Source organism: Boleophthalmus pectinirostris, unplaced genomic scaffold (genome assembly GCF_026225935.1).
Source record: "Boleophthalmus pectinirostris isolate CB_2022bp ecotype Guang Dong unplaced genomic scaffold, ASM2622593v1 HiC_scaffold_10, whole genome shotgun sequence".
Classification (NCBI taxonomy): Eukaryota; Metazoa; Chordata; class Actinopteri; order Gobiiformes; family Gobiidae; genus Boleophthalmus; species Boleophthalmus pectinirostris.
This window is the reverse complement of record NW_026570971.1, coordinates 22,307,166-22,330,160: the sequence shown is the minus strand read 5'-3', so window position 1 is coordinate 22,330,160 and position 22,995 is coordinate 22,307,166. Positions and strand designations below refer to the sequence as shown.

Below are 22,995 nucleotides of genomic sequence, written 5' to 3'. Positions count from 1 at the left end.
TTTATTTATTTATTATACAATACAACAATTCACAATTTTTAAAATCAATTTGAATAATCTACTATACAATTTTTGTTTATTGTGATTACTTAATATTTTATACAATTATTATAATTACATAGTTATTAATATCTAATACATCAATTATACAATACAAAAACAAATTATTAAACGATTAAAAAAGAGTAATGTTGATGAGTTAATGACCCAAGCCTAGATTCTAGTTGCTTTATATTAAACAAAAATAAGTAGATAAAAACATTTACTTTGAGCTATTATTATACTGAGCTATACAATTTCGCCTTATTTAGTCTATATATGAAATTATTGGTGTTCAATTACCATAAACCATAGGAAGCAAATATTTAAATCCATAGGTGTTTGGGGTTATCAGCACATAATCCCATAGACTTGAAAATGGGAGCACATAATCCCATAGACTTGAATATGGGAACGCGTAATCACATAAACTTGAATATGGCAGCACGTAATCCCACAGACTTGAATATGGCAGCATTATCACTCCACACCCATTGAACAACTACACGGCCACTGATCCCTGGACAACCTAATCAGGAGGGTCATTCTGTAATGGTATAACTTGGCTGTAGAGCAGCACACAGCAGATCGGAGAGGAGATACAGTGGAGCCTTTGAAGCAGGAACAGCCCACCCCCCTGTCCCACCCCCCCGTCCCACAGACCAGTGCCCCGCGCAGGTCCCCTCTGTTGGGCTGCCAGAGTCAACATCATGGTACATAGCTCCGGAGAACAGGCCTGTGTGTACTGACTAACAGGCTCGCAGTGTGCCACAGATCTGATAGAGAAGAGTTTATAAGTGAACCGTGGGAGGTAGAGTTCAGAGGAGTTAAATACTTTCCTCAGTGATGAAAGATTCTTGTTGTGTTGTTATATTTTGGGGAGTAAACATAATTTAAAGCCTAATAAATATGGGTGAACCGATGGTAAATTACACAAAGGGGTGACGATGGAGAATGATATGGTCAAATCATCTGTTAAATTAATTTCACTGCAAAAGCAAAATTAGCAGAATTTGATTAAAATACTGTGCACTTTGCAAACTTAGCCGTGTTTCATCTTAAGAAATTCACCTCTATGAAATATTTTAAAAGTTCAATAGCAAAAATATATAACACTGTTTAAAAAAAATTGCCAGAAAGTAGATTTTTTTTTGTTACCGTCTTCTAGAGCTATTAGCAATGACAATAATCTATAGAGGAAGGAATAATATTTTAATAGCAATAAAATACAATTGGCTTTCGAAAATATTACTATACTAAGTAAACTACAAGCCTCCAATTGCTTTTTCAAATGGCACTTATCTGTTTTTCCAAAAGACAATATTGTATTCCCCAAAGTCTAGTACTCAGAAATCCAATAGAGATTCCATGGCTTTCTGAAATATGAAAAATTAGAACCGTTGTCTTAGCAATTGACAATTTAAAACAAAAATATCATATCTTTTGAACAGTGAAAAAGTCCTCAACATGTCATCTATAAGAGGAAGGCGAAACCCTTGCCAATGCACAAGATGAACCAACCAATCAAGCGTGAGAATGAACATTATCAAATTAATATGCATATTGCAATACATAAACCTCTCTCTATGTATCAAAAAGCATCTGCATTCACCTATGGCCAGACACTCCTCCTCCAAAAATAGCAACGACCATCCACTTTCCAATGTGCCTTTTCCCCAGATAAAGAAGTGAGACAAATTCAATGTCGATCTCACAAATTGGTCTTTCAGTGCAGTCCTGGTTGGTGCGGCTGCCGGGTCTCAGTCTGGTGCCATTTCCCAGAAGGCTTTGGGGGACAGCACAGAGGAATGAGCTCACGACTGCTCTCCTCTGTCTTTCTGTCTGTTCGGCTGCAGTTTGGGCTGGTAGCATCATTTCATTTGGCACACACAGAAAATGAGTCAACCTGATATCTCCACTCACTGACCCACTGTTTCCTATGGGCTCTTGTCTGTCTACACAGCTTCAAATTGAACTGTGTAGTGGAAAGTAACTAGATATACTGCATTACGTCTTTAACGAAATGTGTAAATAGTAGGGGTGTATTTTAAAGGTGCACTACGTAACATGTTGCAGTTGTCGCCCTTATTCACAGAAGGAATGATTCTATTTTTGAGCAACAGAAATACACTTAATGAATAAATGCTATGGACATGTTTGATAGCCAGGCTGGCACCACCTCGGCTCAATTTCATTTCTCTCCAGGACAGGAATCAAAATACAGTAGACGATTTGCAAGAACCCTGGAGGTTGTAGCCCGTGCACCGTCCAGTCAGCGAAGAGCTGAACCAACCCGAGTTGGGATAGCAGACTGCATACGCTATCCTCCTTTGAAATTCCTTTGTCAAATACAAACTATGCGCTTTTTGTTGCACCTTTAATTCGCAACAAAACGACAAAGATCGTTGACAGACATGTTCACTCTCTGCTTTGTTTGCTCTTATGCTGGCAATTATTTGGACACCACTGAGCGTTCTGGCGCTCACGACCAAACAGCAGCGACTGGTTAAATAAAAAAAAGTACCTGCCTACCGTCGAGCAAACAAATTATAATGCTGCGAGGTCAGACAGTTTCCACAAAGTGAAACCAGCTGATGAATCAATCTGCATTTTTGATGTCATAGCATGGAACATTTCAGGCAAAACAAAGTTTTGCAGTGCACCTTTAATGTGATACGAGTGAATGCTTTTGACTGTCGATATTACTTATCCAACAAACAGACCAATTTCAAATGAAATTTCAAATGACAATGTAAAAGAAAATAAATAAAAAGCTGGCACTTCTTTACAATCTTAAGAAAATGCTACAGTGAATATAGCCACACCTGTCCTTGGGCTGAGTAAGAAAGTCATGACAGCCAACCATGCACCAGATTCATACAAATGCAAAGGCAATGTGAATATAGTGTCTTGACCATGGATAAAGCAATAGTATGTGGTTGTAGCAGGAATCAAACCCCAGCCAACTGAGCAAAAAGCATCCATCAATTGGGTATTAGCACTAGTATGCTAGAGTGCCCGAGCAATAGTGTTTGATTGAGTGTGACTTGAGAAAATATTTAAAACCAATTGTTTGACCTAAATGACGTGTTTCTCATTCTCTTACCAGCGTCTTCCAGTGGATTTGTCTGTTTTTCCGTTTAGCATTGGGCGACTTTAGCGTCACATGGCTGCCTTCCTGTTCTGAAGGCTAATTAGCGCAGGCTTAGCGGACATTAAGCAGCGATAGCAAGGGTTTAGCATTTCTGGGCTAATCCCTATCCTTTTGGCCAGGAAATGGGCGCCTTGTATGTCATGAGGTAGACTTACACCAGTGATTAAGTCTGAAGCTATGAGGCTATTTACCCACAAGTCTTTGCAGCTCTGAGGCCATTTAACCACAGCCAGGACCCAGACTGTGCTGAGCTGTGAGTAGTGGCAGCGTATACAAACCAACACAAGGTACAACATTCACTACAAAGATGCCCTTATACTAGTAATGTCTTAGGTTAGATGTGGAAATTCATGATTTAAACAATTTATGACATGATTTACAGGTGCACTATGTAACTTCACTGGTGGGACGGATCTCCACCTGCTTGCATTATTATCTGTGGAGCCAAACAGGAGACACCACCAGGCCAAGTTAATAGTCAGACCTGTAGAAAAGCAAGCTAACAATGCTAGGCAATAAAAACAATAAAATACCAGCAATTGTAGAGTATAGTAGTTCATGATAAACTTTACATTCACTACTTGCTACTAAAGTTCAAGTTCTGATAGAGTTTGTGCAGTAAACTAAATAGTGTACTCTTGTTTTGAGCTCAGAGTGAACCCTGCACAGAACAGGATTCTGAAATTGCCCTCCTTGATCACTGTATAGAACATTCTAGACACTCCTCTGACGGTTGAACTGATAAAGGCCATAAAATCCAATTTACAGATGTTATGAAATGTAATTAGATGCTATCAGTGCAATAATAAATCCAATATGACTTATATAATGAGCCATTAAAGAGCCTATTGAGGAGAAAGCCTGGTGCTGTGTTTATCAAAGCCACAGGGAAATAGGAGCCTCAGTTACATTCACAGCAATATGGCACTGGGATTAAAAAGACTTACAGCTGTAATTGTGTTCAATAAGAGATGCAGCATGAAGGTAATTGGCTGATATATTATCAATATTATGACCTTTGCTTAATGTAGGCTGGTAAATACATTTTTAACAAGAACATTTGTTTTTGAAGGACCTGGATGCCACTTTTAAAGGTCGCAGATAATGCATATAAATGGCCACTATGTTAAATGCAATATTGTTGACACTTTTATAGTGTGTAGTGTAGTATATTTTCTGTTAGGTTTTAACAAAACTTCTTGCAAAGTCAAAGATCAGTAATGAATCTGACTAAAACCAAATTAATAATTATTAATAAAAGGTCTTTCTTCTAATTTTTCATAATTTTACCCTCTCTGGGTCCACTGTAAATTGTAAAGTCCACAGGATTTATTAATGTCTGTTAAACTTGTGCCAGCATTCTATATTTCTGTTTACAATGAGCGACAGAGTTTGTGTGCACGTCCACCTTTGTCAAATAAGAAGAAACAGCAGTCATCATATACACATGTGTCTTGTGTAATTGTAGGCTATATTTTGTATAGCATAGCCAAGAGACTGTAGCTGTATGTAAAATTTGTGTGTGTGATTGTGTAAAAAGGTAATATTGAATTCACCATTTGCATTACCTCCATCTTCTGGATCTTCGTCATAGTCTTCATCATCACCAGACGACAGAGAATCTAGAAAACACAAGCAAAGTATAAAATATAAGACTCAATTATAATACACCGTGTATGTGAACTTATGGCCATTTGATAAGAACTAAAAGTGCAAGTCAAGTACGTGGGAGTATTTGATTTGAAATGGGGTGTGCAGTAATTGGACAATGGCACACACAGAGAGGCCTGTGCGTGTTCTACCTGGAGCATTATAAGTTTCCTGAATGGAGTACAGTTCTGCTCCGTCACGCGTTACAAGCAAAATATTTCCACAAACTGCACAAATGTACCCACTCATTAACTGTGCACAAGAGTGGAACGCCAGAAAACAATTTAGGAAAACACTACAAGAGTGTAAATACTGTATATTTTACCATAAGGGATAAATGCTTGGGTTGTACAGTAACAGCAAAAGTAGTTGGAGCAGTAGTAGTAATAGCAGTAGTAGTTGAAGTTATAGAGGTAGTAGTAGTTGTACCCATAGTAGCTGTTGTAGTTGTAGCCATAGTAATAGTAATAGTAGTAGTAGTAGCTGTAGTAGTAGCTGTAGTAGTAGTAGTAGTAGTTGTAACCAGAGTAATAGTAGTAGTAGTAGTAGTAGTAGTAGTAGTAGTAGTAGTAGTAGTAGTAGTAGTAGTAGCCAAGTAGTAGTAGTAGTAGTTGTAGTGACAGTAGTAGTAGTAGTAGTAGTAGTAGTAGTAGTAGCCATAGAAGCCATAGTAGTAATAGTTGTAGCCATAGTAGTAGTAGTAGTAGTAGTAGTAGTAGTAGTAGCAGTAGTAGTAGCTGTAATAGTAATAGTAGTAGTAGTAGTTGTAGTCATAGTAGTAATACTAGTAACCATAATAGTAGTAGCAGTAGTAGTGCAATAGTTGTGGTCATAGTAATAGTAGTAGTAGTAGTAGTACTCATAGTTGTTATATCCATAGTAGTAATAGTAGTAGCCATAGTAGTAGTTGTAGCCATAGTAGTAATAGTAGTTTTAGTACCAGTAGCCATAGTAGAAATAGTTGTAGCTGTGGTAGTAGTTTTTGTAGCTGTAGTGGTAGTAGTAGTAGTAGTGGTAGTAGTAGTAGTAGTAGTAGCAACAACAGCAATAGTAGTAATATTGGTATTAGAAGTTGTAGTAGTAGAATATCGGCATATTCTGCAGTTCTAATTTCATTTAATTGTATCAATTAAAGTTTATAAAATGACTTTTAGACATGACTAGTTATTAGACCATTACTTTAACTTTTCATTTAAACTTTCTGAAATCTGTTTTATTCTTTAGCGTAGATCTACTTTAGCTATTTTTAAGTCATTTTTGCCCTGTAAAAGTAGCACAATTAGTCGTTTCTCTTGCATTAATTCTTCACTCCCTACATACTCAGCACTAAACACCATTCATTTGGAGCATGTTAAATTGCTGTAATCACGCCTCCAGACAGTGTTATCTCGAGTACAGCACATTAACAGTGAGTTTTGTAATGATTTTGGAGCCTTTTCCTGGTTCAGCGGCTCAGGTTGGTTTAAATGAGAACCAGCTGTTTCCCCCGACGACCAGGTTTGTGTTTCCACCACTTGACACCTCCGTCTGCTGCTGTTCAGAGGCTGAGCTCACGAAAAGCGAGAGATGGGGTGATTTAAGACTATGTGGAGTTAATATGGAGAAAATTAAAAATAAATGCATTCAATTATTTTTTGAGGCACATATTTCATAAAATATAAGGTTTCAAAGTGGCTCAGTAGGCAGTAAAAGCAGGGATGAAATTTATGGAGAATTCTGACACAACAATATGGATTTTGGTGAGATGGCCTAACTCTGAATCAATAATCCAGCCTATCAACATTTAAACAGGAATTCTTGTTAGTTGAAAGTAAATTAAAATAAAATAAGTGAAATAAAAACACAGGGATCATGTGGAGTAGCCGTAGTAGTAGTAGTAATAGTTGTAGCCATAGTAGTAGCCGTAACAGTAGTAGTAGTTATAGCCATAGTAGTAGTAGTAGATGTAGTAGTAGTAGTAGCTGTAGTAGTAGTAATAGTAGTAGTGGTAGCTGTAGTAGTTGTAATAGTTGTAGCCATAGTAGTAATACTTGTAGCCACAGTAGAAGTAGTAGCAGTAGTATTGCAATAGCTGTAGTCATAGTAATAGAAGTAGTAGTAGTAGCCGTAGTAGTAATAGTTGTGGCCATGGTAGTAGTAGTTGTAGCTGTAGTTGTAGTAGTAGTTAATAGTTGTGGCCATGGTAGTAGTAGTTGTAGCTGTAGTTGTAGTAGTAGTTAATAGTTGTGGCCATGGTAGTAGTAGTTGTAGCTGTAGTTGTAGTAGTAGTTAACAATTTTTCACTGTAAAGTCAATAGAGCCTCAGTCAGTGGAGCCAGGAGCACCTCCATGGTCACCTCCTATTTGGAAAACAGCAGCTAGCGGGTTAGCTATGACCATTTATAAATACAGTCGATGGAATAGATCTTTGAACTGAAAACAGAACAGATCGATGGAAAAGGATAACAAGTCAACATTTCCCTGTTGTACTCCACTCACAGTAGTTAGCTCTTCATTATAGTCTTTATTTTCACAGTTTCCTGGTCTTAACTTTCTGAATTCAATCCTCTTTTCTTCAGTGTTTCCGTCTCTTCAGTCCTGACAAGATCTTAAACACTTTGTACGCCGCTAAGTGTCCTTTCAACTGCTCGCATTCCTCTACTGGCTCTGCTCTGTACACTGTAAAAACTGGCCTCCGCTCACGCCTGGCCCCTATCCAAAAGCTAAATCTGATACCGCGGCGAAATATCTGACACCTTACTCAAATATTTGACCAAAAACACAAAGGCCTATGTGTACTTTAGAGAGCGTGTTTGCAGAAGAGGGAGGAGAATGGACATGCTCTATACCAGGATATTATGAAAAAGTTAAGAAGGCATGTAGTTAAAAGTGAAGTAACTGTGATAAATGCGTTTCAGGTTGGGGTTCAGTCCCACAAATCAAACAAGAGACAAGTCTGAGATGGATGTATGGTTGGAGCGGAATATGGGGAAATATATTTTGATATAATGAACACAAAAGTACAGAGATTTGATAAAATAAACAAAGGTTTTATGAAAGGATTGTGTCAGTCTATTATTTTTATTATCTTTAAACAGCTCTACCTTACATTTATTCAATTACAGGTGGGTTTATAGCTCAAAACTACTTAAAAACAAAAACAGGCATTCTGACTGTGAGTGGGGTCGCCTTTCCACAGATTTGACCTGTAACTTGGTCTGGTTTGGTCATCAATACAGAAAGGTTTAATACCATACTGTGAAACACTCCAGACAAAGCAACATCTCCATGGAATTTTGACGAACCCTCCACCAGAAAAGTTACACAATTGTTAAAAAAACAAAAAACAAACTTGATTTAACAGAAATACATGTGCTGACTATAGGTATGTTTTAAGGTCACTTGGCTCTACTTAATCCCGCTGTGAGTGTCCAGGAGTAGAGGCTGCGTGCCCTGATCAGAAAGAGGAAAGTCTATTTTCCGCAGGGCTGTGGGCCAAACAACATAGCTTTAGTGAGTGTTTACTGTGAGTGTGAGAGGAGGAGGAGGTAGAGGAGGAGGAGGTGTGCAGGGCCCTCTCATTCAGCTCCATCTGTTTTCAATGATGAGATCTGGGCCGCTAATTGCTTTCTAATTAGTTGTCAATAACGGGCTCAGTTGGTGTCCATAGGTTTATAGGACGAGGCTTTGAAGTGACGGTGTGTATATTATGCCCCCTGTAAACGCACTACCAACACCTTTTCACCTAAACCACTGTACGGCAACTGTAATAGAAACAATATAATATTATCCATGGTTTGTCCAGACAAGTGTGTTATTAGCCTTCAGGTAAGTCTTTTTTAGTCTGAATTAGGGATGGGCATGATTAATCGATTAATCCATAATTGATCATTAAGAATTTCATCGATTACGTTCATTTTAATCGACAAACCGAATGTAGGTTGCTGTGCGTAGCGTGACCAAACAGGGGTCCGTACATGTGTCTCTCTGCACTCAGAAGGAGCGAGCAAACACAAACATTCGGTTAGTCTGCAGCGTGCCGAAGCACAAATGTGTATTTAACGATGACTTGTACAAGAAATTCCACGCTTTCCGTTGCGTTCGGGACAAGTGTGAGTCCATGTGCACAGTGTATAAAGCAGGAACATATGTTTCGGTGTCCAGTGGGAAAAAGTTTTACCAGGTGAGAGTCGCGCAATGTCAATGACGAGGACCCACCTCCCTCCCCCCGTACGGTGTCCTGGTTTTGACAAACGCAAATCTGATCACACTAACCTGTATTCCACTGAATCATGTCTTTTAATCTGACAGAAATTGACCGCATCAGCGACACAAGAGCTGTAGTTTTATCTTCGCTGAGTTTATGCAAATTAGCGATGTGGTTTTAAGTTTCGTTTCTGTGAGAGTTGCGCAAAACTGAATTAAACACATTATAATGTCAAACGGATTGATGTGGCTCTAGAGTCGTTACGGTTTATATGTCATAAAGTTGAATTTATTTATGCAGATTAGTAATGCAGATAGTAATAATAATGATGATCATTTTAATATAAAAACATTAATGATTAATCGATAATCGATCGTTAATTCTTCCGACGATCGATTAAGAAAATTTCATCGAATGCCCATCCCTAGTCTGAATGCTATAATTATGTATCCCTATACCGTATTTTTCAGACTATAAGTCACTCCGGAGTACAAGTCGCACCAGCCAAAAAATGCATAATGAAGAAGAAAAAAAAACATATTATATAAGTCGCACCGGACTATAAGTTGCACTTTATGGGGGAAGTATATTTTATAAAATCAGAGACCAGGAACAGACACTTCATCTTAAAAGGCAAGTTATAGTAACAACAATAGAATAAAGAGCAACAGGTTGTTAACATCACATATGAACAGTTCTTCAGATAACTATAGCATAAACAACAGAACAGCTCAAGTTTACCAAACATATCACTCCAAATCATTTCATCCTCCATGTCACTTCTGAGTAACTCTGTCGTTAGCTGACGTTATTTTAATAGATCCATGAGCTGTTGTCAGACTCAGTTCCAGTTAGAATTAGTCTGGCCTTTCTGAATCCCGACAGTTTCTATTGTCTCTGAAGTTCAGGTTTTGTCAATCCATCCAGTGACTTCCGGGAAAGTTGCATGGTGCACCCTGCCATTTACCATAAAGCTGTGTTCTCCATCCCTGTTTTTCATCAGTTCCTCACAAGTTTCTCTCTCACTCCAAACTTTCTTTCTGCTGCTCAATTACCGTTTTCAGCTGCATATTTCACGACTTGCAGTAGGACAGTGGCTTTTTCTGCAGGAGACATGCTCAGAAAAATGGCACACAAGCCTAGAGCGAGGTCTCGTGGCTGTCAGTCTTAAAAAGTCTTATAAAATTTAATCTATAAGTTGCACTGAAGTATAAGTTGCAGGACCACCCAAACCATGAAAAAAGTGCGACTTATAGTCCGAAAAATATGGTATTTGAAATGTTCTTATCAAACACCATTGCTTGGTCTGCAAAACTTGTCAACATTACAACTGTGGCTTATTTCTTCACAAATGTTTTCAAAATTTCCTTGCGGATCACGTCTACCTGTCAAAGTAAACCACAATCATAATATTTTCTGTTTACTGTCAATTATCCATAATGAGCATGTTTTCGGTATCGTTCCATCTTCCTATTAGATGGTGCTATTTTGATTATGTTTGGCTATTCAAAAGATACATTTTGTTTTAAACTGTTTTCATCATTATTAAAGGTGCACTGTGTAACCTGTGAGGCTGCAACCTGTTTGTCTCCATGGAGAACAGTATAGCATTGAACTAATCTGTCTTGTATTTATTCAACTACAGGCGTTATTTATTGCTCAAAATAACTTTAAAAACATCTACTCTTACTGTGAGTGGAGTTGTCTCTCCACAGATCTAACCAAGGAGATTCTTAAGTTTAGTACTGTGGAACATTCTAGGCATAGCTCCATGGAGACAAGCAGGTGACGACCCCCTAGCAGACAAGTTACACAGTGCACCTTTAAATCCACATTTAGGGCCTGTTTACACGAGAAGACTTGCAGGTAAAACACGACAAAATATTTAATCGGAAGTGCCTATTGTTTAGACGGTGATGGCGTTTTTGGGGCTTAAAAATGCAAAAATCTGAAACCACCCCCCAGAGTGGAAAAGTTGAATATGGTCCACTGTAGTGTTTCTGTCTACACTGCCCAAGATGCAAAACTCTGGTCAGATCTGCTCACGTCACGTAAGAGTTTACATCACATACATCCAGTACACAGAAACCTGGCATGCATACTCATTTGAATTCCACACACTTTTGCGTCTCCGTACATATGCAGATTTCCTCCCGAAAACACTTGTCTAAATGCAGAATAAAAAGTGAAGACGCCAAGCCACTTTTGCATCTTCTGTTCAGACCGTCATCATATAAACGTAGCTATAGTTACATATTGAGGACCTCACCTGTCACTCTGAGGGTGTAGTTGCTGACCAGTGCGTTGTTATGGACCGTGCGGCAGGAGTAGACCCCTGAGTCCTCGTATGATACGTTGATGATGCGTAACATCCTCTGTCCCACCCTGGTCCTGTTGTGGGACACCAGACTGACCCCATCTTTAAACCACACCACAGGTTTGGAGGGGTCAGCCGCGTCACAGGACATCTCCAGAGTGTCCCCCATGCCCAAGACAAAGTCCTCCAGGAAGGCCGCTTCACTGGACACCGGGTCTGAAACAAGGGAGGAAACAATCATGAGAATAGAAAACACAGAAAGATTAGATAAATGTGTTTTGTTATTTTTGTTTAGGGATATTTGTGTAATCCCTCAGTCAGAAGACAAAGCAAGTCAACACTGTAAATAGTAATGTCTAAGTAAATTCAAATTACTCAAATTAAAAAGATTTTAATTGATTTGAGTAGAGTTCAGTTAATAAGTATTTTTACTTAATTCAGACAACATACAATTTAATTTCTTATTTTAATTCCAAAGAGTTGTTGTTTTTCTTATCTTCAGTGTAACTAGGTGTATTTTCCTATTTCAGCTACAATAAGACTTGTTCCATTGGTAGATAATTTTACTTGTCATGTGAAATGTACTCAAATCAATATTTTTTCTTAATTCAAGTCATTATAACTTTTAAATACAACACAAAATAAACAAATCAAAACATAAATAATCATCATAAAATTTACATTAAAAGAGAGAGAAGTGCAGAATAAAAACCTTTCTGTCATATGCACAGCTAAACAAAACCATTTTGAGCCTGGATTTAAATATATTCAAATAATCGGTACTGGTGATATCAGTGCTTTCACAGATATCGATATAGGTACGATACTGAAACTTTAGCCATTATTTGTTATATTTTTTTCTGAGCTGCCCCTGCCTCTGTGTTTCCATGTGTCATTCCCACTCTATCCTCATCTTTCTGAACAGACTCATGAGTAAAAATGGAAATCGAAGAGAATTTATGCTAAAAATATGGTGGTTACACAATGAAGCAACAAATTAAAAGCAAAAAAGTGAAGCAAAATAGTGAAAAGTTAATTTGTGAACTTTATTATAGCTTGATACAGATTTGTCAGCCTTGTTACGGACTTTAAATTTAAATATCAGTTTTAAAAATCCCTATCAAACCATCCCTAATTTAGTTGTCAACATTCTTTCACTGAAACACATGATGTTATACTTGATTTTTAAATGTTTTTCTTTGCACTATTTGTAGTTAAATTGATAAAACGCTGCAGAATCCACTGTTATTCCATGGTGGGGGCAACTAACCAACCTCACATCTTTTTAAATCATTTGTTTTAGTCACATAATAATTTCTACATGTTTTATTACTGCTAGTCAAAGTTATTCAGAAGTCCCACTCATATGATGTAACATTTAAAGGTCTCTTTCAGTGTGTAATCAGGGAGCCTAACCAGAACTGTCATTGCTGCTTTGGCTGACGGAGAGCTGAGTGTCTCACAGTTTTTCCAGCTCATCTCAGTCTGAGCTCCTGCCACTACTCTACTCAGGAAAAGACACCCTTCAGGTCAGAGCCAGGGAAAAATCAACATGTTTACAACAAGTCTCACACAGCTCCTGGTCCAGAGACAGGGACAGACAGGGACAGGCAGGGACACAGAGGACGGTCCTGTCACTGTGCAGGGGACAACACTCATCACCAGCCCTGTGAGTCAGCACCGCCAACAAGGAGAATCTGTTTACTCTCAACACATCTGCATAAACTACAGACTCGGTCATAATAAACAACTATAGCGCACTATTTATGAGTATTTTGGAACTTAAAGGTGCACTGTGTAACTTTTATGGTGGAGAAAGCCTGTTTTTCAGTGTATTCTTTAAGATTTAATGGATGCAAATTTTGAGACACATAGACCTTTTTCACAACGGCCCTAAGTGCCGCGATGTAGGGTAAATATCACTTCCAGTTAATGGTTTTTGTGGCAAAATATCTGTGGAAATGTCTGGTGTATTTTCCACCAGCTTCATAAATCTGCCCCATCACCAAATCTTCAAACAACAAGGTCCACAAAGGATAAAGATTTTCCCTTGAAGAATTTATCCACAACTATCAAGGTAAGAAAGACGAAAGCTTAAAGGAGAACAACAACGACAACGGCGCATTAGTGAACTACTGAGCAAAACTAACGTTATGATCGTTTGTCATTTCCGCTTTTTAGGATATTCCCTTTTCGCCAAGAACTTTCTTGTTCAGTTGTTTTGGGGGTTTGTATTTGTGTTTTTGCAACATGTAAATTTGTCTCGGTGCTTGTACAAATGTTTCATGTTTTGTAAATTTGTTAGCTCATTCGCAAATGTGTTTCAAACTTGTTAATATGTGCTGTGAAATGTAAAAGTGTTAGGGTTAGGGTTAATTACAAATATCTGCCCAATATATATCGACCAACCAATATATTGGCTTATCTCTAACAGTGATTGGTAAATAATTTAAAAGTTTGTATTCACATTCAACCATTATTGTATGTTGGTTAATTTTTGCCTAAAAAGTCACCAAATAACCAAGCTATTTGACAGTCAAAGGTTGCTATTTTATTAATTAAGACACAAGCAGAGCGATTCCTGTGCATTACTTAATTGGACTAAATATATGTTACCAAATACTAGTGCACACCACAGCCAGACAGAACACTTGAAGTCTGTTTAGTGTATGGGAGGGCTGGGAGAGGTGTGATTTATGACAGTCCACTCTCACTATTGACCTGTGTAAAGGTCAGCAGCAGAGCCCATCACACAGACAGAAGAGCGGCTCTGTGTGCGTCTGATTGGAGCAGTAACAGCAGCTCAGCACACAGCAGCGGAAAGGCCAAGTCCAGAGCACGAGACGCACTAAAGACTAATGGTGTACAGCAAGACCCACTGTGAGGAGGAGGCGCAACAACAACTGGAATTATCTGTGGTACAAACGTTAAAAATAACTCTTTCTTTTATTCCAAGAGTAAACTGTAGAGACTGCCTATTGTCTAACATGAATTTTTAAAATTACAGTTAAAGTTAGTTACAGTTTTTATTGCAGAAATACCTTGAAAACATGTATTCTTTGTGTGAGTGGGGTCATCTCGCCATACTTTTCCACTAGAAAAGTTACGTACTGCACATTTAAATCTATACAAAGCAGACGAACAAAAGGAAAATCTGACAGCTAACTTAAATATTACATTAGTAGACAGGTCAGAATCCATTGAGCTACATAGATAGAGCAAAACATAAGTAATAAGTCTTTTTTAGTCTGAATGCTATAATTATGTATCCCCATACGGTGGCCCTGAAGGTTAAAACTTATCAAATGAGTTGTAAAAAACAAGCAATAAACTGAACACTGTTTCGATTAAAGCAGCACTTAAAAGTAAATATAAAGTCTAATTAAAGTAATCCAGCTCTATATACTTCCCCTCAGTAATATAAATGTTTTCCAGAACTACTTTGAACCCTGATTTCATTGAAAACCACTGAAAAAGACTATTCTAGTGCGAGCCTATGATTTAAACCTTCATAAAGCAAATAGCTGTCTGGAAGAATTGTGAGTTGTTTTCCCTGTCTCTATTTTCTTATTAGCCATGTCTCAGCACTGGTCTGACAACAATATTTACTATGCATTTTTACAGACAAAAAACCATTGAAGAGAAGAAAAACACCAAGACGACTGCGCTGGACGTAAATCTCAACGCAGCGTGAAAGTCCTGCTACCTTTTCTTACGACCTGGGTGAAAGGAGAGGAGGGAGCAGGCTAAGAATACATGCTCCACTTAAATATATGAGGCGAGGGCTTTATAAGGCTGATATAGTTATCTCTGGAGACTCGTAGGTCACTTCTGAATGCACGGACTTCTTTCTCTCAATGAAAAACAGTAGCTCATAGACTAAACTGGAGAGTGTGGGGCTTTTAGTTTAGGGAATTTATGGGATGAAGTTGTCAACCAAGTTCTCCCATAAACTAAACAATGGAGCAGTGTTTGTCACCATGATCGATGTGTATAGGCTTAATGGTTGACTTGGAAGGCTGGGATTTTAAAGGTTCACCACGTAACTTTTCACTATTGCATTAAAATTCTCCAAAAAAACAAGTAGGTGACAATCAAGTCAGTTAAGTTACAGGTCAGATTTGTGGAGAGGAGACCCCAGGCGAACAGAAAGGATGGAATAGTTTTTCAAATAATTTTTGATTTAAACACCCACAATTAAATAAATGCCAGATAGATATGTTTAATGCCATATTGTGAAACATTCCAGGAATAGCAATGCAATCTATATAGGCCAACAAATGGTGGTTAATTATTTTAAAATTGTAAATAAAAAGTTGTAAACAGTAGTGTAGTAGATTTTTTAAGCAGGGGTATGCGATTCGTGAACCAGGAGGACTAAACAAGGACTGAACCAGCATGGAACCAGGACTGAACCAGGACTGAACCAGAACTAATCTTGGACTTGAGAGAAAGAGAGAACCCCGAGCCCACAGAGTAGGGTGTCTGCAAAGCATGATCAGGTTGCTCTTAGCCCTGTGAGACGTGGAGCTCTGTGCTGGTCCTTTCGCCTGTGGTCACCCGACAGTCTACGTGGGCACACCTCCGGGCCCGTCCCATGGTTTAGTTCTGGTTTAGTCCTGGTTTAGTCCTGGATCAGTCCTGTTTTAGTCCTGGTTTAGTCCTGGTCCCTCATGTCTCAGGTGCAGATATCATGAGCCTGTGCAGGTTGTTTTCACCATTGCCAATAGCTCCGGTTTGACATTTAAGTTGTAGCTATTTTATATTTGTTATTTTTTTTATATCTCACGTCGGGAGAAGTGGGTGGATGGCGTACCCCCCGCGTGCCATCCTTGGTTGTAAAGTAAAAATGTATTTTCTTTCACGTCTTTTGATTACCGTTCTCAAAATTGTCATTGTCAAAACCCAACTGTTGTAAGAGTGATCTACTAGTTTTAATATCTACCAATTTTGGGATTCATATTTTTAATTCAAGTTTTTCTGCCATTGTCTTTTTGCTCACATATTATGCTATTTTGTAATTGCCCTGCATGTAAATACCCTGGTACTGCTCCACCTAGATTAGAAGAAGATCTATAGTACTTCATAGTCACACGTGAACAAATCCTATTGAAAAAGTGCAGTGTGGCTTATCACTGTCCTGGTGTAATGGTGTTTTAATGCAGCCGCTGTGCCTCACCTCACTTCCTGTACAATAAGCCTTTCTTTCCCTTTGAAGTACCAGTCCCATTTCTTTCCTACATCCTCACTGCGCCCTGGGCCAGGCAAATGCAATTTACTGAAGGAGCAAAACAAAACAAAACTATATGAATCATACATTATAAACTCCATTCTCAGGTGTGAGACAAAACTGCAATAACATTTTTTTTAAGGGAATGCAATCAGGGAATATCTAGTGTTTCCTGCGATGGTGTACTTTCAAATGCAGATGGGAACGCTGCTTTGAATAGAAATGCATTGGACTCGGAAAGGTGTCAGCTCAGGGCAGGCCAATGTGAGCTAGAATTCAAATGGATTTTCATGTGTTGTCCTGTAGAGGTCTTGTCTCCAGCGTTTTATCTTGCCCAATACTGATGTTCATGTTTGGAAATATTTTAAATTATTTTATGATATTCCTGAATTTAATTTAATCACAGTGCAAAAATGTCTCAGTCTTGCATTCCATGTTAAAGTAGCTCTTAAAATAATACTGATAATCAATATTACCAACTGATGCACTAATTTCTTCAGTTTTTTCACAATCTCATATTGTATATCGTGACCTATGTAATGCGCCAAATCCTGTAGGAAGAAGGAATATAACATCTTTCCCCTTGATACAATTCACCAAACATTTTCTCTGTCCCAGCTTTAAATCCTCGAGCTCGGGAATCATTGCCAACACAGAATGTATGTCTTCGTCTACATCCATCCTGACCGATTTGTTTACTATTGTGCTGTACAACAAAAGGGACCCAGACAGGCGCTTGAGTTTGACGTCATGGCTTCACAGCTCTTCACTGACTGGCCGGTGCGTGGTCTACAACTTCTTGCAAACTGTCTAGTGTATTCTGATTCCTGATCTAGTCGCCGGAGAGAAATTAAATTAAGTGGACAAACAAGGGGGCACCTGCCTGGCTAAGAAGGACCTTGGTTCAATTCCCATACTAGAATGGGCCTTTCTGTGTGGGTTTCCTTTGAATATTCAAGATAATCTGACCACCAAATCCTTATAACTTTATGTATCTTATTTTTGTATTCTGTAATAAGACATGCCCTAAAACAGATGTTGCTAAAAAAAATAAAAATCTTATCTCTATTGCCCTTAAATACTTCTAATATCTTGCACTTTAAAGCTCATGAACTATTGATTCACTATACACTCCCACAATCGTCTTGGTTTTGTCACTCTGCTCTTGGACAACTCTTGGTGTCTGGAGTCTAGTCTAAAGTGGGGTCACATGTCCGATCGCCGTGACGACAGACAGGGGCTCACAGAAATGGGAGGAATGTGTGATTATTATGGGCTGCACTTCACACAGAGGTCCAGCTGTTGTGTGACCAGCTGTGGTGAACAATATGGATCAGAGGTCTTGTATGAAGAAGGGAAGATGTCGTCATTCAAAAGAAATGTGTACGGATAATTATGTTGTCCCAAGTGTCTTCAAATGTTACAACTGTCTATAAGAGTCATTTTGAGGTTTTCCTTCATTAAATAAAAGTTCAGATTTATAGTTTTCTATAGCACGATTATATTACAAAAGAAATAAGCATACAGGATATTTAATTGCAGTTGTTTTAAAGACACACTATGAAACTTTTTGTATGAGGAGTACATGTGTTTGTCTCTATAGCAATGTTATAGCGTTACCTGAAATAATTGGCATTAAGTAAAAAAGTATCTGTAAACTGTATTATTACTGTGTGCAAGGTTGCCACTCCATAGATCAGACCTATAACTTGACCTGTTGTTGACCTTGCTTGTCTATGAAAATGAAATGTACTTTACAAATGGATTGGATAAGTTTAATGCCATACCATGGGACATTACCAGCAAAGCAATAACATCTCCCTGGTTACAAATAGTGGACCTTGCACCCAAAACGTTGCAATGTGCATCTTTAAGTTTGCTGAAAAGATAAGCCAACCATGTTACTACAGCGTATTAAAAAACACATCTGTTACTTTTACATCTTTGTACCACCACAAATTCATAAGTTGGGGCTTGCTCGCTCTACAGCTCACCCCTCACTCACACTTTATGGAAATCTGTCTTCCATTGAGTTCCTTTGACTCTTTAAACTTGAGTTTGCTCTGAGGGACCATGGCAGGTGGGTACGCAGTCATTCATCTTCTAAATCAGATAACATGACGCTTTATTGGCCCACGTTTACTCAAACCCCCAGCTCCAATCTGCACATGGATCTATGGGAAAGTCACAGAGGCTCAATCTAAACTCAACTTGTATGAACTTTGAAATGGTGGAAAAAAACAGTTCTAAAAGTGCATATTGTCCTTGTTATTGCCAAATCCCATGTGATACTGACAAAGCAGACAGTCGCATCCTTCTGGTGTCTCCTCACTGCAGACTAAGCACAGACACTGGTCCTGCTGTTCACTGCTACAATATGTGATGTGATGGAGCTAATGTGCACTATAAGCCGTGAAATAAAACTCCATTTGTGTTTTGAGACTCTAAATTTATGCATTTGTTAATACAGCCAAAACCCATTTCTGTCACTGCGGTATTCCCAATTCACATTTAGAAAGATTTATAAAGTAACATGTTGCCATAAACTATGTCAAAAAATATGACAAAAGATTTGAGTTTGTGTGGTACGTTTTCTGGAGGAGGGCACGCCACCTGCTTGTATCCATGGAGATGCTGCTGCTCTGCCTGGAATGCTCCACAGTATGGCATTAAACTTACCTATCTCCATGGAGACAAGCAAGTAACCGAAATCAGGCAAAGTTACATGTCAGATATGTGGAGAGGCAACTTAGTGCGATCGCATCAACAATACCCATAATGAAATAAATGAAATATACATTAATCCCTTACTGTGGAACATTATAGGCAAAGCAATAGCATCAATAGAAACAAGCAGGTGGTGGTTTAAGGGCCTGTTTACACGAGAACGCTTGAGGGTAAAAATGACAAAGTATTTTATCGGAAGTGCCTTTCTATTAAACTGTGACAGTGTTTTTGGGCTTAAAAATGCAAAAATCTGAAACCACCCTCCAGAGTAGAAAAGCTGAATATGCTCCGCCATACTGTTTCCGTCTACACTGCCCAAGACGCAAAACTCTGGTCAGATCTGTTCATGTCCCGTACGTGTATACGTCACATAAACACAGTACACAGAAACAAACATGTCAGATCATTTCCATGCTTCGGAACTTCAAGCTGCTCTGCCAGCTCTAATAACTTTACAGGAGGCTCTCAACAAATGTACAGAATCTGCAGAGATACTATTAGTGAACAGAGAAGAATCTGCAATCACCTCTGCCAAATTCTGGATGCACCAATTCATCGAAGGCGAGCCAGACAGATATGGACAAGACCTGGAGAACCAGATGATGGTGGGACAACTTTGTGGAAGGAGGAGCTGATGAAAATGTGTGGTTTGAAAACTTCTGTATGTCCAAAGATGTCCTTGTTGCTTTAAGTACATCCATACCCAGTCAAATTCCACACACTTTTGTGTCACCGTATGTTTGCAGATTTCCTCAAGATAACGCTCGTATAAATGTGGAATAAAAAGTGAAGACGTGACACCACTTTTGCGTCTTCTGTTCAGACCATCATCATATAAATGTAGCCTGTACTATGTGATTATTGTGATTGACGATTTCTTCCTGCTACAGTACATTTTCAACAAATACTCGGCAGCAGTGTTTACAATGAATTCAAGACCTATTCGACTGCCAGCATGTGATTGGCCAAAGTTTTTATATAGAAAACACAGTCATCAATTAAAACTGCAATGTAAGGAGGCCATCTTAGGTCTTTTCACCACTGAGTTCTATTACAATGTTCTATTAGTTAAACTTTATCCAAGAAAAAAAAACAAAAAAACAAAAATGCATGCCAACTCCTGAGTGGCCTATGTGCAGCCTGGGCACTCCATAAATCAGTGCACCCCCCCGACCCACCCCCCTCTGGGCTCAATATCATAACAAACAGCCCTTCAGAATAATATAAGTCCCTCTTTGAGACCGCGCTCTGTCCGCTCCATCTTTTCTGTGCGTCTCAAGTGGTTTATTTATCCTCTCCAAACTTGTGCAGGGGCCCGGCTTGCTGCAGCGCTGTGGGGTTGAAAAGGCTTCTTTATGTGGCTAGCTTGTGCGCGCTGGCTCTGACTCTCTCTCTCTCACACACACACACATACACACACACACACAGAGGCCATGCACACAGGCTGGTGCTGCTGCTGCTGGTGAGGGAGTCTACATGGGACAGGAAAAGCTCCAGACCAGACCAAAGGGGGCTAACGTATCAAGTCGCGACAAGGAGAGATTAAGAGACACTTTAGATCATTGTAGCGTACAGTGGTGCTGCTTCATAGGTGTCCAGGAAGTCCTTTAAGTGTTGGGTAGCTCACCATCGCTACATGATCTCCAGTTTGATTCTTCAGTTTGTGTGAGGCCAACCACCAAAATTATGGTTTGAAATAGTTCTGTTTGAATTTTTCTTTCTTAATCATGAATAACAATTTACACATTAACTCTACTTGACAAGATAGAGGTCAGATCTGTGGAGAGGTTACTCTGCTCACAGCATGTTTTCAAGGTAATAAAACATAATCAAACCTTTAATACCACACCATTAAATATTTCACGCAAAGCAATAAGATTTCTGAGGATACAAAGGCGTAGAATATCCTCTATCTGAAAGGTTATGCAATGCCTTTAATACCTTTAAAACCTTTTATTTGGGTCTGATTGTGTCCAGGTTTCATCATGGCACATATCAGTAAAACACAGTGTTCTGGGACGCCCCTCACACTGCTTTGCATAAGGAACATTCTGCACGTTCAAACAGGCCAAAAAGGATCGTAAACAAGAGTCAATTACAACTACCTACTTTTTCTTTCATTCGTTTTTTCCCTTTTTTCTGAGTTAACAAGTCCTTTTATTGAGTCCGGTAGGAGCACATACCTTTTTAAAGCAGATCTCCCCAAACTGCTTGTGAAGGTGATGGATTCCAGATGGGGCTCAGAGACATTTATCTTTATCAAGCTGCTCCTGTTCCCTCCTCCAAACTTTAGCGAGCTAATAATACAACAAGTCTGTGCTTCCACATCTGTAGACAGGGCCAAAGGAAGAGAGAGAAAAAATCCACGACAAATGGTCGATTTTATTGCTGGTAATTAGTTGTTGGCTTCTTCTACTCAAAAGACGGACTCCTCCTTTTTGAACGCGGAGCACAAAATACTTTCCACATTTCTGATTTCTTCTTCAGTGGCAGCGACTGTGAAGTTAATAAATGTACAGTTGGAGAGTATATCCTGGCTTATAGTGTCATAACATATTTGATCCAGATATTAAATTCATTCATATGTCACATTCATTCAGTTATTATCAACAGATTCAATTAAAATGGGCCTGAACATTTTTACTTTTACTTGTATTTGAGCAAACTTTACAGTTATTGAGTTCAAAATAAGTTCAGTTCAAAATAAGTCCGGTGTGTACTAAGGCTGATCATTGAGAAGTTGCCGATACTATGCATATCTCCATACATAGGCCACGATACAATACGTTTTTCAGTACAGTGCACTTTTGATTCGATACGATAAATTTCAAATCGATTTAATACAGTTCAAATAAATCAAGGCTGAATCATGGCTGTGATACTAAAAGTCTTTGTTAAACCACTTTTTCTGCAAAGTTCATATGAAACACAAACATTTTAATCATCAAAACAGTGTCACATAAATGAGTTTCCTTCCTCTGAACAAAAAAAACCAAAACTGTAGCTCTGTAACAAAATAACTGAGTAAAATATACCAAAAAATACTATTGGCGATATATCGATACAGCAGTCCATGATATTGATACTGTATCATCACATTAAATGATACGGTATATCACTATTTTAATATTTTAGCACATCCCTATTGTGTACTGTCTGTATGTAAGTATAAAGCATTTACGCATATTGTCCAATAATCAGTAAGTGCGCGGTTAGCATGCCAGTTGTTGTTAGAATTATTGTGACATGAGAATTGTGCACTGGCCTTGGAAAGTTGTGAAAAGCGTTTTTAATATAAAGTTATTGCGGTGAATACAATGCTCGGAATATATAAACGGTAATAACATTGGACCACTAAAATGAACTAGTGTTTTTCACCTTTTTAAGACCAAGTAAAAATCAACATAACTTAAGGCAATCCACTTTCTTCTTGAAAGCCCAAGTCTGACAGGTGCCAAGATTAAAAGAAAATCTGTGTTATTCTCTTTACTTCTAAGTGAAATGTTATGTCTGATTGGTGTAGACTATATGCAACAACTTAACTCTTATCTTAGGCTTTTTTTTTTTTTCTTCGATGTAATTCACCGTGACTTGTCTTTTTAAATCTATGCCAAAGGACTTTCTGTGACTTCTTCCAAAACTGTAGCTGGTCCAAAAGTTCACCTCTTTCCTTTGCTTCAGACTGGTCAGAC

General features: G+C 38.5%; 1 protein-coding gene across 3 annotated transcripts in view; it reads right to left on the bottom strand.

Annotated features, from left to right (window-relative positions):
• The window catches only part of fgfr3 (fibroblast growth factor receptor 3), a 104,417-nt gene that overhangs the window by 51,481 nt on the left and 29,941 nt on the right, over nucleotides 1-22,995 (bottom strand). For all 3 annotated transcript variants that reach the window (XM_020919789.2, XM_020919788.2, XM_020919790.2), the window contains exons 3-4: nucleotides 11,299-11,562; nucleotides 4,762-4,815 (exon numbers count right to left, since the gene is read on the bottom strand). In XM_020919789.2, coding sequence (XP_020775448.1) covers nucleotides 4,762-4,815; nucleotides 11,299-11,562 — 318 coding nt within the window. The remainder of the gene's footprint in view (nucleotides 1-4,761; nucleotides 4,816-11,298; nucleotides 11,563-22,995) is intronic.